General features: G+C 40.0%; 1 protein-coding gene across 1 annotated transcript in view; it reads right to left on the minus strand.

Annotated features, from left to right (window-relative positions):
- LOC106589158 (CUB and sushi domain-containing protein 2) overlaps positions 1-16119 on the minus strand; it is an 881306-nt gene that overhangs the window by 353333 nt on the left and 511854 nt on the right. Inside the window, exons 15-17 of the mRNA XM_045709574.1 lie at positions 7371-7553; positions 1949-2139; positions 1423-1558 (exon numbers count right to left, since the gene is read on the minus strand). Coding sequence (XP_045565530.1) covers positions 1423-1558; positions 1949-2139; positions 7371-7553 — 510 coding nt within the window. The remainder of the gene's footprint in view (positions 1-1422; positions 1559-1948; positions 2140-7370; positions 7554-16119) is intronic.

The raw sequence follows: 16119 nt of genomic DNA on the forward strand, positions 1-16119 counted from the left end.
AATGTGACTGATGGAATGACTCCTCCGCTAAACCACGCCCCTGAAACTGCCGCGAGAGAGGAGATGTACTGAGAACCATCGGCTTCAATTAACGGCTCGTGATGTTCCTTCACAACGAGTCTCTAATGAATTCACATCCGGTGTGTGTGTTTCCCACATTCTGTGTCACGGCGTCTGGGCCGTAAATTAGACGGTTCTGAATTAGATTGAGGTCCAAATGGAACCCTATTCACTATATAGTGCACTGCTACAACCCCATAGGGCTCTGGTCAAAAGTAGTGCACTATGTAGGGAAAAGGGTGCCACATTTGGGACGAAGGATTAGTACTTTACTGTTTGGATAAACGATCGCTAGGAACGGAGTGCATTGTGGGTAGGATGAGGTGTGAAGCGTCTCATGATGTCTGACAGATCGAGTTTGTTACCAACGTAACATCCCTGTACTGTTTTTTTGTGTCTTTTTTTTCGCTGACTTCACATAATTTCTGTTTAAATGGACAAAGTATATTGTACCGTCAATGAATTTACAGCGCTGTGACAAGTTGCCTCCGTGAAGACCATTAATGTCATGGAATGTTGAATTGTCTACTATAAGCTGCAAACATCTGTAACATCTGCAACATCTGTAACATCTGTATGCCCAAATCAGCAGCCATAGTGGGTCTGTCTTGAGGGGATCAATTATTTGCAAAAAAAATAAATATATATATATATATTCAGTTTAAGCAAATCACGCCTTGATTAATATGACATTGTCTTAATACTAGACCTAGACTTTCCCTGTGGCTCAGTTGGTAGAGCATGGTGTTTGCAACGCCAGCATGGTGTTTGCAACGCCAGGGTTGTGGGTTTGATTCCCACGGGGGACCAATACAAAAAAAAATAAAAAATGCATGAAATGAAATGTATGCATTCACTACTGTAAGTTGCTCTGGATAAGAGTGTCTGCTAAATGACTAAAATGTAAATGTACCACTACTACTAAAATGTATGTTACAATCCCCAACTCTACATTTATATCAGAACACGTCTGGGACGAGAACATCTAATGAGGATGGGAAAATGTCTGAGTATTTTTTTTTAGAAATGGACTCTTTGTCTAGTTTTGTATCCCAGGTCTGTTGAAAGAGGAGACAGTGAGGAGACTGAAGGAAGGGTGCCGTTGGAGAGAAGAAAAACTGTTTGTGAGACAGACATAGAGGGTGATTCGTAGTGCTGTCTCGCTACCAAGACATACATACACACACACACACACACACACACACACACACACACACACACACACACACACACACACACACACACACACACACACACACACACACAACAATAATGCAGACAGAAACAGACAAGTATATACTCTAAGTCAAATGTTAGACAAATAGTATTTCACTGATAGACGGTGGTGTTGTTTTAACTCACTGGTGAAGGTGATGTTGAACCCCCGGTCTGTGTAGGTGTGGTCAGTCAGGAACTCGAGGCGTGCCACGTGGGCACTGGTGGTGATGGGAGCTGGCAGCACGTCACCAGAGAACGTACCCAGGATGGGAGACTCAGCCTGTGGTGGACAGAGAGAGAAAGAGAGAGACAGGGAGAGAGACAGATAGAGACAGAGACACAGAGAGAGACAGAGAGAGAGAGAGACCGACAGAGACCGACAGAGAGAGACAGAGAGAGAGAGAGAGAGAGAGAGACAGCGAGATGAGACAGAGAAGATGAGACAGAGAGAGAGAGAGAGAGAGAGAGAGAGAGAGACAGCGAGATGAGACAGAGAAGATGGATAGATAGATGAATCTTCTCCTATTAATGCTCATTCAGGGACTCATTCTGGAACAAGCTAAAACTTAAGAGTGAAAATAATGAATCAGAATAATATCAATCAATCATTGATTGATGTATTGATTGATTGACCGATTGACCGAATGATTGAAAACAAACATCACCATACCTTGCCACCGTCTTTGACGCTGAGGAAATCAAACTGTTTCTCCATACTGAGGTCATTGAAGGCCAGGTTAATCCTACTCTCTGGCTTGGTGATGATGAGCCACACGCAGTGCATATTGTTTCCATATTCCTGGGGGTAGTTTGGGGACAGCAGCACCCCAGAGGGAGTTGTGAAGTTGAAGAAGCACGAGACTGGAGAAAGGGAGAGCGGGGATCGGGGAGGGAGCGGAGAGAGGAATAGAAAGAGAGATTTAGAGGTAAGAAAGTTACATACAGTGCATTCAGACCACTTGGCTTTTTCCACATAAGGATGTGTTACAGCCTGAATTTTAAATGGATTAAATTTAGATTTTGTGTCACTGGCCAACACACAATACCTATAATATCAAAGTGTTTTATTATTATTATACAACAACAAAAGAATGTAATGAAAAGCTGAAATGTCTTGACTTAATAAGAACTCAACCCCTTTGTTATGGCAAGCCTAACTAAATTCAGGAGTGAAACTTTGCTTTAACAAGTTACATAAGAAGATGTATTGACTCTGTGTGCAATATTAGTGTCCTTGACTATGTCATCTCAGTACATTCAATTATCTGTAAGTCGACCGGTACATTTCAAACACAGATTCAACCCCAAAGACCAGGCAGGTTTTCCAATGCTTCGCAAAGAAGGGCACCTATTGGTAGATGGGTAAAAAATGGGTAAAAAAAAAAAGCAGACATTGAATATCCCTTTGAGCATGGTGAAGTTTTTAATTACAGTGCCTTGCAAAAGTATTCATCCCCCTTGGCATTTTTCCTATTTTGTTGCATTACAACCTGTAATTTAACTTGAGTTTTATTTTAGATTTTATGTAATGGACATAAATACAAATTGTTGAAATTGTTGAAGTGAAATTAAAAAAATAACTTGTTTAAAGAAAATCAAAAAAATGTAAATGTCTGCAAATGTCTGCAAATGTACTCATCCCCTTTCCTATGAAGCCCCTAAATAATTAGCTAAATAAAGGCCCACCTGTGTGCAATATAAGTGTCACATGATCTGTCACATGATCTCAGTAGACATACACCTGTTCTGAAAGGCCCCAGAGTCTGCAAAACCACTAAGCAAAGGGGCACCGCCAAGCAAACTGCACCATGAAGACCAAGGAGCTCTCCAAACAGGTCAGGGACAAAGTTGTGGAGAAGTACAGATCAGGGTTCGGTTTTAAAAAATATCAGAAACTTTGAACATCACACGGAGCACCATTAAATCCATTATTAAAAAATGGAAAGAATATGGCACCACAACAAACCTGCCAAGAGAGGGCCGCCCACCAAAACTCACAGACCAGGCAAGGAGGGCATTAATCAGAGAGGCAACAAAGAGACCAAAGATAACCCTGAAGGAGCTGCAAAGCTCCACAGCAGAGATTGGAGTATCTGTCCATAGGACCACTTAAAGCCGTACACTCCACAGAGCTGGGCTTTAAGGAAGATGACCAGAAAAAAATACATTGCTTAAGGAAAGAAATAAGCAAACACGTTTGGTGTTTGCCAAAAGGCATGAGGGAGACTCCCCAAACATATGGAAGAAGGTACTCTGGTCAGATGAGACTAAAATTTAGCTTTTTGGACATCAAGGAAAACGCTATGTCTGGTGCAAACCAAACACCTCTCATCACCCCGAGAACACCATCCCCACAGTGAAGCATGGTGGTGGCAGCATCATGCTGTGGAGATGTTTTTCATCGGCAGGGACTGGGAAACTGGTCAGACTTGAAGAAATTATGGATGGCACTAAATACAGGGAAATTCTTGAGGGAAACCTGTTTCAGTCTCCCAGAGATTTGAGACTGGGACAGAGGTTCACCTTCCAGCAGAACAATGACCCTAAGCATACTTCTAAAGCAACACTCGAGTGGTTTAAGGGGAAACATGTAAATGTCTTGGAATGGCCTAGTCAAAGCCCAGACCTCAATCCAAATGAGAATCTGTGGTATGACTTAAAGATCGCTGTACACCAGCGGAACCCATCCAACTTGAAGGAGCTGGAGCAGTTTTGCCTTGAAGAATGGGCAAAAATCGTAGTGGCTAGATGTGCCAAGCTTATAGAGACATACCCCAAGAGACTTACAGCTGTAATCCCTGCAAAGGTGGCTCTACAAAGTATTGACTTTGGGGGGGTTGAAAGTTATGCACGCTCAAGTTTTCAGTTTTTTGTCTTATTTCTTGTTTGTTTCACAATAAAACATGTTTTGCATCTTCAAAGTGGAAGGCATGTTGTGTAAATCAAATGATACAAACCCCCCAAAATCAATTTTAATTCCAGGTTGTAAGGCAACAAAATAGGAAAAATGCCAAGGGGGTGAATACTTTCACAAGCCACTGTATTTAGTTTGTAAATAAGTTTGGATGGTGTATCAATGCACCCAGTCACTACGAAGATACTGAATATGAATCATTACGTTTGGGGAAAATCCAACAAAATATATCACTGACTACCACTCTTCATATTTTCAAGCATGGTAGTGGCCACATCATGTTATGGGTATGATTATATTTGGCAAGGACTTGGGAGTTTTTCCCGATAAAAAAATAAATGGAATAGAGCCGAGCACAAGGTTCAGTCTGCTTTCCAACAGACACTGGGAGACAGATTCACCTTTCAGCAGGACAATAACCTAAATCAAAAGGCCAAATATACACTGGAGTAGCTTACTAAAACAACATTGAATATTCCTTGTTACAGTTTTGACTTATATTCGCTTGAAAATCTATAGCAACCTAGCAAAAATGGCAGTCTAGCAATGATCAACAACCAACTTGACAGAGCATGAATCATATTAAAATATTATAATTTGTAAATATTGTATAGTCCAAGTGTCCAAAGCTCTTAGAGACTTACCCAGAAACACTCACAGCTGTAATCACTGCCAAAGGTGATTCTAACATGTATTGACTCAGGGTTGTAAATTCTGTATTTCATTTTCATTAAATGTGCCAAATTTTTCGCTAAAACATGTTTCACTTTGTCACTATGGGGTATTGTGTGTAGATGGGTGAGAATTAAAAAAATATATATCTAATCCATTTTGAATTCAGGCTGTAACACAGAATGTGGAATTATGAAGACATTCTGAAAGCATTTTATCTTTAAACACTTTAAAGAAAACTAGAGTTGATTTCCAGGTAATGATGACAATGACATGATTTTGTTCGCTGAAACTCATCTAAAACCAAAGATTCCATCTGTTAACTGTAACCAAAAGAGATTTCTACACCCTCATCTGCATTGCTACTGTAAATAAAGTGATTCAGGATAAAAATTAATATAAAAAGATGACATGAACTAAATAGTCCAGTAAAGACACTGTGTTAACAGGAAGTTGTCCTGCTAGAACTTTTAACTAACCTCCAGACGAGCTTCAATGCCATACAACTCTCCTTCTGTGGCCTCCAACTGCTCTTAAATGCTAGTAAAACTAAATGCATGCTCTTCCACCGATCGCTGCCCAGCACCCACCCGCCCGACTAGCATCACTACTCTGGATGGTTCTGACTATGTGGACAACTACAAATACCTAGGTGTCTGGTTAGACTGTAAACTCTCCTTCCAGACTCACATTAAGCATCTCCAATCCAAAATTAAATCTAGAATCTGCTTCCTATTTCGCAACAAAGCCTCCTTTACTCATGCTGCCAAACATACCCTCGTAAAACTGACTATCCTACCCATCCTTGAATTCGGTGATGTCATTTACAAAATAGCCTCCAACACTCTACTCAGCAAATCGGATGTAGTCTATCACAGTGCCATCCGTTTTGTCACCAAAGCCCCATATACTACCCACCACTGCGACCTGTATGCTCTTGTTGGCTGGCCTTCACTACATATTCGTCGCCAAACCCACTGGCTCCAGGTCATCTACAAGTCTTTGCTAGCTAAAGCCCTGCATTATCTCAGCTCACTGGTCACCATAGCAACACCCACCCGTAGCATGCGCTCCAGAAGGTATATTTCACTGGTCATCCCTAAAGCCAACACTTCCTTTGGCCGCCTTTCCTTCCTGTTCTCTGCTGCCAATGACTGGAACGAATTGCAAAAATCACTGAAGCTGGAGTCTTATATCTCCCTCTCTAACGTTAAGCATCAGCTGTCAGAGCAGCTTACCGATCACTGCACCTGTACATAGCCCATCTATAAATAGCCCACCCAATTACCTCATCCCCATACTGTTATTTATTTTATTTATTTTTACTCTTTTGCTCTTTTGCATCCCAGTATCTCTACTTGCACATCATAATCTGCACATCTATCACTCCAGTATTAATGCTAAATTTTAATTATTTCACCACTATGGCCTATTTATTGCCTTACCTCCTTAATCATCTATATTTGCACACACTGTACATAGATTTTTCTATTTTGTTATTGACTGCATGTTTGTTTATTCCTTCTGTAACTCTGTGTTGTTGTTTTTGTCGCACTGCTTTGCTTTATCTTGGTCAGGTCGCAGTTGTAAATGAGAACTTGTTCTCAACTAGCCTACCTGGTTAAATAAAGGACTTGTTCTCAACTGGCCTACCTGGTTAAAATAAAGGACTTGTTCTCAACTGGCCTAACCTGGTTAAAATAAAGGACTTGTTCTCAACTGGGCTACCTGGTTAAATAAAGGACTTGTTCTCAACTGGCCTACCTGGTTAAATAAAGGTGAAATAATTAATTGTTTTAAATGAAGAGAAAGTGTTGCCCAGTCTCTGCTTGTTTCACTGTCTGTCATACTCAGATCTCCCTCTTTTTTTATTTTCTTTCTTTCTTACTTTATTGAATATGAAGCAAAAACTATGAATCTTTATTTTGTTGTTCCTGAACAAACTAATGAGGTTACCATACATCACATTGGTGGTGGTGTCATTCACTTCTATGAGGATGGTAATGGTAGAGTAAGGAAGGACAAATCAAACATGCAGCTTACAGTCAGCACATTGACTGTGCTCGTGCATGTGCGTGTGAGGCGCAGCGTGACTGTGTGTGAGCGGCCACATTATCCACCTGCTTTACCTAACAGACAAACCTGCAAATAAACACTTTTAGCATGACATTTCTACAGCAGAGAGTTGTGAGCGTAGCAAGGATTTGGGGTTGGATACTTGATGCTAATTGCATGCCATCAAACTGTGAGTTAGGTTAGCAAAGGAGATTTATAACTCACAGCTAGCTGGGCTAGCAAAGATGATGTGTTGTATAGGAGACGTATCACTGCTTAAGGAAACAGCTGAGCTAGCAAAGATGATGTGTTGTATAGGAGACGTATCACTGCTTAAGGAAACAGCTGAGCTAGCAAAGATGATGTATTGTATAGGAGACGTATCACTGCTTAAGGAAACAGCTAGGCTAGCAAAGATGATGTATTGTATAGGAGACGTATCACTGCTTACAGACACAGCTGGGTTTCTTGGCTGACCACTGGTTGTTCTTCTGGCAGGTGATGTTCTTCTTCCCCACCAACTCAAAGGCAGGAAGACAGTCAAAGTGCAGCCTGTCCCCGTGGCGGAAACCTGTCCCCTCCCGCTTGCCGTAGGCCGGTATCCCTGGGTCGCCACAGCTGCCCTGGTCAATCTCTGAAGGGAAGAGACACATAGATTGACAGGCTAAATTAAATGTTGGCTTTCCAGGTAAACTTTCAACATTTCAACTTTATTGTCCTAGACCTAGACTGCCATCTATTTTGCAATAACACAGCACAGATTATAATATCAGATTATAATATCAGATTATAATATCATGTTATAATATCAGATTATAATATCAGATTATAATATCAGATTATCATATCAGATTATAATATCATGTTATAATATCAGATTATAATATCATGTTATAATATCAGATTATAATATCAGATTATAATATCATGTTATAATATCAGATTATAATATCAGATTATAATATCAGATTATCATATCAGATTATAATATCAGATTATAATATCATGTTATAATATCAGATTATAATATCATGTTATAATATCAGATTATAATATCAGATTATAATATCATGTTATAATATCAGATTATAATATCAGATTATAATATCAGATTATCATATCAGATTATAATATCATGTTATAATATCAGATTATAATATCATGTTATAATATCAGATTATAATATCAGATTATAATATCAGATTATCATATCAGATTATAATATCAGATTATAATATCATGTTATAATATCAGATTATAATATCAGATTATAATATCATGTTATAATATCAGATTATAATATCAGATTATAATATCAGATTATCATATCAGATTATAATATCAGATTATAATATCATGTTATAATATCAGATTATAATATCATGTTATAATATCAGATTATAATATCAGATTATAATATCAGATTATAATATCATGTTATCATATCAGATTATAATATCAGATTATAATATCATGTTATCATATCAGATTATAATGTCAAGTGTGCCTGTGTGATGCAATATCATGTACTGAAACCATGTAACCCCATCATGTGTAGGTCAGAGTAGTGTTAGGTTGGCTAAGATGGTTGAATAGAGTTAGGTTGGCTAACATGGTGGAGTAGTGTTAGGTTGGCTAACATGGTGGAGTAGTGTTAGGTTGGCTAACATGGTGGAGTAGAGTTAGGTTGGCTAACATGGTAGAGTAGAGTTAGGTTGGCTAACATGGTAGAGTAGAGTTAGGTTGGCTAACATGGTAGAGTAGAGAAGGGTTGGCTAACATGGTAGAGTAGAGTTAGGTTGGCTAACATGGTAGAGTAGAGTTAGGTTGGCTAACATGGTAGAGTAAAGAAGGGTTGGCTAACATGGTGGAGTAGAGTTAGGTTGGCTAACATGGTAGAGTAGAGTTAGGGTGGCTAACATGGTAGAGTAGAGTTAGGTTGGCTAACATGGTAGAGTAAAGAAGGGTTGGCTAACATGGTAGAGTAGAGAAGGGTTGGCTAACATGGTAGATTAGAGAAGGGTTGGCTAACATGGTAGAGTAGAGAAGGGTTGGCTAACATGGTAGAGTAGAGTTAGGTTGGCTAACATGGTAGAGTAGAGAAGGGTTTGCTAACATGGTAGAGTAAAGAAGGGTTGGCTAACATGGTAGAGTAGAGAAGGGTTGGCTAACATGGGATAGTAGAGAAGGGTTGGCTAACATGGTAGAGTAGAGCTAGGTTGGCTAACATGGTAGAGTAGAGAAGGGTTGGCTAACATGGTAGAGTAGAGAAGGGTTGGCTAACATGGTAGAGTAGAGAAGGGTTGGCTAACATGGTAGAGTAGAGCTAGATTGGCTAACATGGTAGAGTAGAGCTAGATTGGCTAACATGGTAGAGTAGAGCTAGATTGGCTAACATGGTAGAGTAGAGCTAGATTGGCTAACATGGTAGAGTAGAGCTAGATTGGCTAACATGGTAGAGTAGAGCTAGATTGGCTAACATGGTGGAGTAGAGCTAGGTTGGTTAACATGGTAGAGCAGAGTTAGGTTGGCTAACATGGTAGAGTAAAGAATGGTTGGCTAATATGGTGGACCTATGATCGGCCCTGTTGGGTGATAGAATAAACAACACCTGTGTGTAATGTTAACTTGTCTGGGGTAGGGGGCAGTATTTTGACATCCGGATGAAAAGCGTGCCCAAAGTAAACTGCCTGCTACTCAGGTCCAGAAGCTAGGATATGCATATAATTGGTAGATTTGGATAGAAAACACTCTAAAGTTTCTAGAACTGTTAAAATAATGTCTGTGAATATAACAGAACTGATATGGCAGGCGAAACCCCGAGGACAAACCACCCCCCCCCCCAAAAAAAAAATCTGTTTACCAATAGTTTCAATGGCTACTATTTTAATAATAAGGCCAAGTCCTCCCAGATTGCAGTTCCTAGGGCTTCCACTAGATGTCAACACTCTTTAGAAACAGTTTCAGGCTGGTTTCTGGAAAAACAACCCAGAAATTTTAGTTTTCTAGGTGTCTCCCATTTTGGCTGTAGTGTTTCCAAGCGCGTGGAGGAAAGCGTGTTCTTTCTTATTTATCTCCGGTAATGAACATATTATTCTCCGTCTTTATTTTATCATTTATTTACGTATTAGGGTACCTAAGTTTTGATTCTAAACTTTGTTTGACTTGTTTGGAAAAGTTTATTAGTAACGTTTGGGATTCATTTTGTATGCATTTTGTTGGAGGGAAACTGGGTGGATTATTGACTGAAGCGCGCCAGCTAAACTGAGTTTTTATGGATATAAAGAAGGACATTATCGAACAAAAGGACCATTTGTGATGTAACTGGGACCTTTTGGAGTGCCAACAGAAGATGATCGTCAAAGGTAAGGCATTTTTTATATCGCTATTTCTGACTTTTGTGTCGCACCTGCCTGGTTGAAATATGTTTTTCATGGTTTTGTATGCGGGGCGCTGTCCTCAGATAATCACATGGTTTGCTTTCGCCGTAAAGCCTTTTTCAAATCTGACATGGCAGCTGAATTAACAAGAAGTTAAGTTTTATTTTGATGTATAACACATATTTTCAAGAATGTTAAATACTTGAATTTAGTATTTTTGAATTTCACTGGATGTTTTTGCAATTTCACTGGATGTTGGTCAGGTGGGATGCTGCCATCCCACCTGCCCTAGAGAGGTTTTAAGTGCTGTCTCAAAATATTTAGAGTGCTCAATGCTCTATACAAGGACCTGGATGACACAGACAGAACCCAGTCAGATCCCAGTCAGAACCCAGTCAGAACCCAGTCTGATCCCAGTCAGAACCCAGTCAGATCCCAGTCAGAACCCAGTCAGATCCCAGTCAGAACCCAGTCAGAACCCAGTCAGATCCCAGTCAGATCCCAGTCAGAACCCAGTCAGAACCCAGTCAGATCCCAGACAGATCCCAGACAGAACCCAGACAGATCCCAGTCAGAACACAGTCAGAACCCACACAGAACCCAGACAGATCCCAGTCAGAATCCAATCAGAACCCAGACAGAACACAGATAGAACACAGACAGAACCCAGACAGATCCCAGACAGAACCCAGACAGATCCCAGTCAGAACCCAGTCAGAACTCACACAGAACCCAGACAGATCCCAGTCAGAATCCAATCAGAACCCAGTGAAAACCTAGTCAGAACTCAGTCAAAACACAAACAGAACACAGACAGAAAGCAGTCAGAACACAGACAGAACGCATTCAGAACCCAGTCAGAACCCAATCACAACCCAGCCAGAATCCATACAGAGCATAGTCAGGACCCAGACAGAACGCAGTCAGAACCCAGCCAGAACACAGCCAGAACCCAGTCAGAACACAGCCAGAACACAGTCAGAACCCATACAGAACACAGACAGAGCATAGTCAGAACCCATAGAGAACACAGACAGAACCCATACAGAACCCATACAGAACACAGACAGAACCCATACAGAACCCATACAGAATCCATACAGAACACAGACAGAACCAGTGGTGGAAAACATACCAAATTGTCATACTTGAGTAAAAGTAAAGATTCCTTAAAAGAAAATGACTAAATTAAAAGTGAAAGTCACTCAGTAAAATACTACTTGAGTAAAAGTCTAAAAGTATTTGTGTTTAAATGTACTGACGTATCAAAAGTAAAATTATAAATAATTTAAAATGGCTTATATTAAGCAAACCAGATGACACAATTTTCAGGTTTTTAAATTTACGGATAGCCAGGGGCACATTTCAACACTCAGACACAATTTACAAACAAAGCATTTGTGTTTAGTGAGTCCTCCAGATCAGTTGCAGTAGGGACGACCAGGGATGTTCTCTGTTTAGTGAGTCTGCCAGATCAGAGGCAGTAGGGACGACCAGGGATGTTCTTTTGATAAGTGCGTGAATTAGACAAATTTCTTGTCCTGCTAAGAATTCAAAATGTAACGAGTACTTTTGGGTGCTAGGGAAAGTAAGGAGTACATTATTTTCTTTAGGAATGTAGTGGAATAAAAGTAAAATGATTAAAAAACATAAATAGTAAAGTAAAGTACAGATACCCCAAAGTACTTTACACCACTGGACAGAACGCAGTCAGAATGCGGTCAGAGCCCAGTCAGAACCCAGACAGAAAGCAGTCAGAACCCAGTCAGAACTCATTCAGAACCCAGACAGAACCAAGTGTCTTCTCTCTCTCAATTCAATATCAATTCAAGGGGCTTTATTGGCATGGGAAACATATGTTTACATTGCCAAAGCAACTGAAATAGATAATAAACAAAAGTGAAATAAACAATAAAAATGAACAGTAAACATTACACTCACAAACGTTCCAAAATAATAAATACATTTCAAATGTCATATTATGTGCAAATAGTTAAAGTTTAAAAAGGGAAAATGAATCAACATAAATATGGGTTGTATTTACAATGGTGTTTGTTCTTCACTTGTTGCCCTTTTCTTGTGGCAACAGGTCACAAAATCTTGCTGCTGTGATGGCACACTGTGGTATTTTCACCCAGTAGATATGGGAGTTTATCAAAATTGGATTTTATTTTGAATTCTTTGTGGGTCTTTGTAATCTGAGGGAAATATGTGTCTCTAATATGGTCATACATTTGGCAGGAGGTTAGGAAGTGCAGCTCAGTTTCCACCTCATTTTGTGGGCAGTGTGCACATAGCCTGTCTTCTCTTGAGAGCCAAGTCTGCCAACAGCGGCCTTTCTCAATAGCAAGGCTATGCTCACTGAGTCTGTACATAGGCAAATCTTTCCTTAAGTTTGGGTCAGTCACAGTGGTCAGGTATTCTGCCACTGTGTACTCTCTGTTAGGGCCAAATAGCATTCTAGTTTGCTCTGTGTTTTTGTAAATTCTTTCTAATGTGTCAAGTAATTGTCTTTTTGTTGTTTCATGATTTGGTTTTGACGCTGTCCTGGGGCTCTGTGGGGTCTGTTTGTGTTTGTGAACAGAGCCCAAGGACAGGTTCATCTCTCTGTAGCTGATGGCTTTGTTATGGAACATTTGGGAATCACTTCCTTTTAGGTGGTTGTAGAAATTAACGTCTATTTTCAGGATTTTGATAATTAGCGGGTATCGGCCTAATTCTGCTCTGCATTCATTATTTGGTGTTTTACCTTGTATACTGAGGACATTTCTGCAGGATTCTGCATGCAGAGTTTCATTTTGGTGTTTGTCCCATTTAGTGAATTCTTGGTTGGTGAGCGGACCCCAGACCTCACAACCATAAAGGGCAATGTGTTCTATAACTGATTCAAGCATTTTTAGCCAGATCCTAATTGGGATGTCAAATTTTATGTTCCTTTTGATGGTGAAGAAGGCTGTTCTTGCCTTGTCTCTCAGATCGTTCACAGCTTTGTGGAAGTTACCTGTGGTGCTGATGTTTAGGCCAAGGTATGTATAGTTATTTGTGTGCTCAAGGGCAACGGTGTCTAGATGGAATCTGTATTTGTGGTCCTGGCAACAAAACCTTTTTTGGAAAACCATGATTTTGGTCTTACTGAGATTTACTGTCAGGACCAAGGTTTGACAGAATCTTTGCAGAAGATCTAGGTGCTGCTGTAGGCCCTCCATAGTTGGGGACAGAAGCACCAGATCATCGGCAAACAGAAGACATTTGACTTCAGATTCTGGTAGGGCGAGGCCGGGTACTGCAGACTGTTGTAGGGTGGGGCTTAATCTGCATCCCTGTCTCACCACACTGCCCTGTGGAAAGAAATGTTTGTGTTTTTTTGCCAATTTTAACTGCACACTTTTTTTTTATGTACATGGATTTTTGAATGTTGTATGTTTCCCCCCCAAAACCACAGTCCATCAAATGAGTCTGCTGTTAATGTTAATGCAGATAATTTTCCTAAGCTTGCTGTTTGTCACCGTTTTGTGTGGATTGGGGTGATCCGTCCTTGGTTCCAAATATTGGAGAAGATACAAGAGCTGAGGACGATGTTAAAGAGTTTATGTTTAGCCAACTGGAATTTGTGGTCTGTATATTTTATTATTTCATGTCAGATACCATCAACACCACAGGCCTTTTTGGGTTGGAGGGTTTGTATTTTGTCCTGTAGTTCATTCAATGTAATTGGAGAATCCAGTGGGTTCTGGTAGTCTTTAATAGTTGATTCTAAGATTAGTATTTGATCATGTATATGGTTTAGCTCTTTGTTCTTTGTTATAGAGCTAAAAAGATTGGAGAAGTGGTTTATCCATATATCTCCATTTTGGATAGATATCTTTGTGTTGTTGTTTGTTTAGGGTTTTCCAATTTCCCCAGAAGTGGTTAGATTCTATGGATTCTTCATTTACATTGAGCTGATTTCTGTTCCTTCTTTTTCCGTAGTGTATTTCTGTATCGTTTTAGTGATTCACCATAGTCAGGTGTTCTGGGTCTCTATGATTTTGGTTTAACAGGTTTCTCAATTTCTTTCTTCGATTTTTTTTTTCTTCATCAAATCATTTGTCTTTGTTGTTAATTTTTGAAAGTTTTCTGCTTCACATTGTTTGATTTGATAGGGAAGCCGAGAGCACAAATATACTGTTTAAGTTTTTTACTGCCAAGTTTACACCTTCACTATTTCAGTGAAATGTTTTGTCCAGGAAGATGTCTAAAAGGGATTGAATTTGTTGTTGCCTAATAGTTTTTTTTGGTAGGCTACTACACTACTTTCCTTCTATATAATTTCTTAATGAAGAGGTCTGGTCTGACATGCTCAGGGCGGGGGGAATCTTTCTCAAGAAAGAGCTTCAATTGCTGCGTTTCCTCTTTGATTATGTGAAAGTCCAGCTGAAACTTTTATCTTCCGTACTGAAAGTGGTAATCGCAAGATAAAGATGGCTGAGTAAGACCCCTCTCTAGATAAAGACAATGGGAAAAAGCTAAAAAAAAAAAAACTATACAGACAATATCTCCATCAAACAACATTGTTTCTCTCTAGATAAAGATGGCACCAAAAAACATGGCTGACATTTTACAACCAATTGTGCAATTTTTCTGTTTTTGTTTCCATTTTGTGTAACTTATTTTTGAACTTATTGTTGCTGCTTCCGTCTCTTATGAACGAAAAATTACTTTTGGACATCAGAAAAGCGATTACTCACCGCGGACTGGAAGAAACTTTTTCCGTTAACGATTCCGACGAGAAGGATATCCTGCTTTCACTGGAACAGGCCCAGATCTACGCCTTTTGCATGAAGAAAGACGCCGGAAAAGGGGACGCATCCTTCTGAGAATGCAATCGTTAGAAAATAAAATTGCTGACCAACTATTAAGGGGACATTAAAAACTGTAACATCTTATGTTCCACCGAGACGTGGCTGAACGATGAAACGGACAATACAGAACTGATGGGATTTTCCGTGCACCCGCAGAACAGAGACGCTACCTCTGGTAAGACGAGGGGTGTGTGTCTATTTGTCAATAACAGCTGGTGCGCGATGTCTAATATTAAAGAGGTATTGCTCGCCTGAGGTAGAGCACCTTATGATAAACTGTCGACCACACTTTCTACCAAGAGAGTTCTCATCTGTATTATTCATAGCCATCTATTTACCAACACAAAGCAAAACTGGCACTAAGACCGCTCTCAACCAACACTATAAGGCCATAAGCAAAGAAGAAAATGCTCTCCCAGATGCGACGCTCCTAGTGGCCGGGGACTTTAAGGCAGGCAAACTTAAATCAGTTTACCAAATTTTTAACAGCATGTCACATGTGCAACCAGGGGGAAAAAAACTCTAGACTACCTTTACTCCACACACAGAGATGCATACAAAGCTCTCCCTCGCCCTCCATTTGGCAAATCTGACCACAATTCTATCCTCCTGATTCCTGCTAACAAGCAAAAACTAAAGCAGGAAGAGCCATTGACTCGCTCAATGCGGAAGTGGTTAGATGATGCGGATGCTAAGCTACAGGACTGTTCTGCACAGACTGGAATATGTTCCGGGATTCATGCAATGGCAGCTTCATCAATAAGTGCATCGATGACGTTGTCCCCACAGTGACTATACGTACATATCCCAACCAGAAGCCATGGATAACAGGCAACATCCGCATCGAGCTAAAGGCTAGAGATGCCTCTTTCAAGGAGCGGGAGACTATTCCGGACACTTAAAAGAAATCCAGCCCTCAGACGAATCATCAAACAAGCAAAGCATCAATACAGGATTAAGATTAGTGCCCACGAAGCTC

This window comes from Salmo salar, chromosome ssa27, assembly GCF_905237065.1.
Source record: "Salmo salar chromosome ssa27, Ssal_v3.1, whole genome shotgun sequence".
NCBI classification, from domain to species: domain Eukaryota; kingdom Metazoa; phylum Chordata; class Actinopteri; order Salmoniformes; family Salmonidae; genus Salmo; species Salmo salar.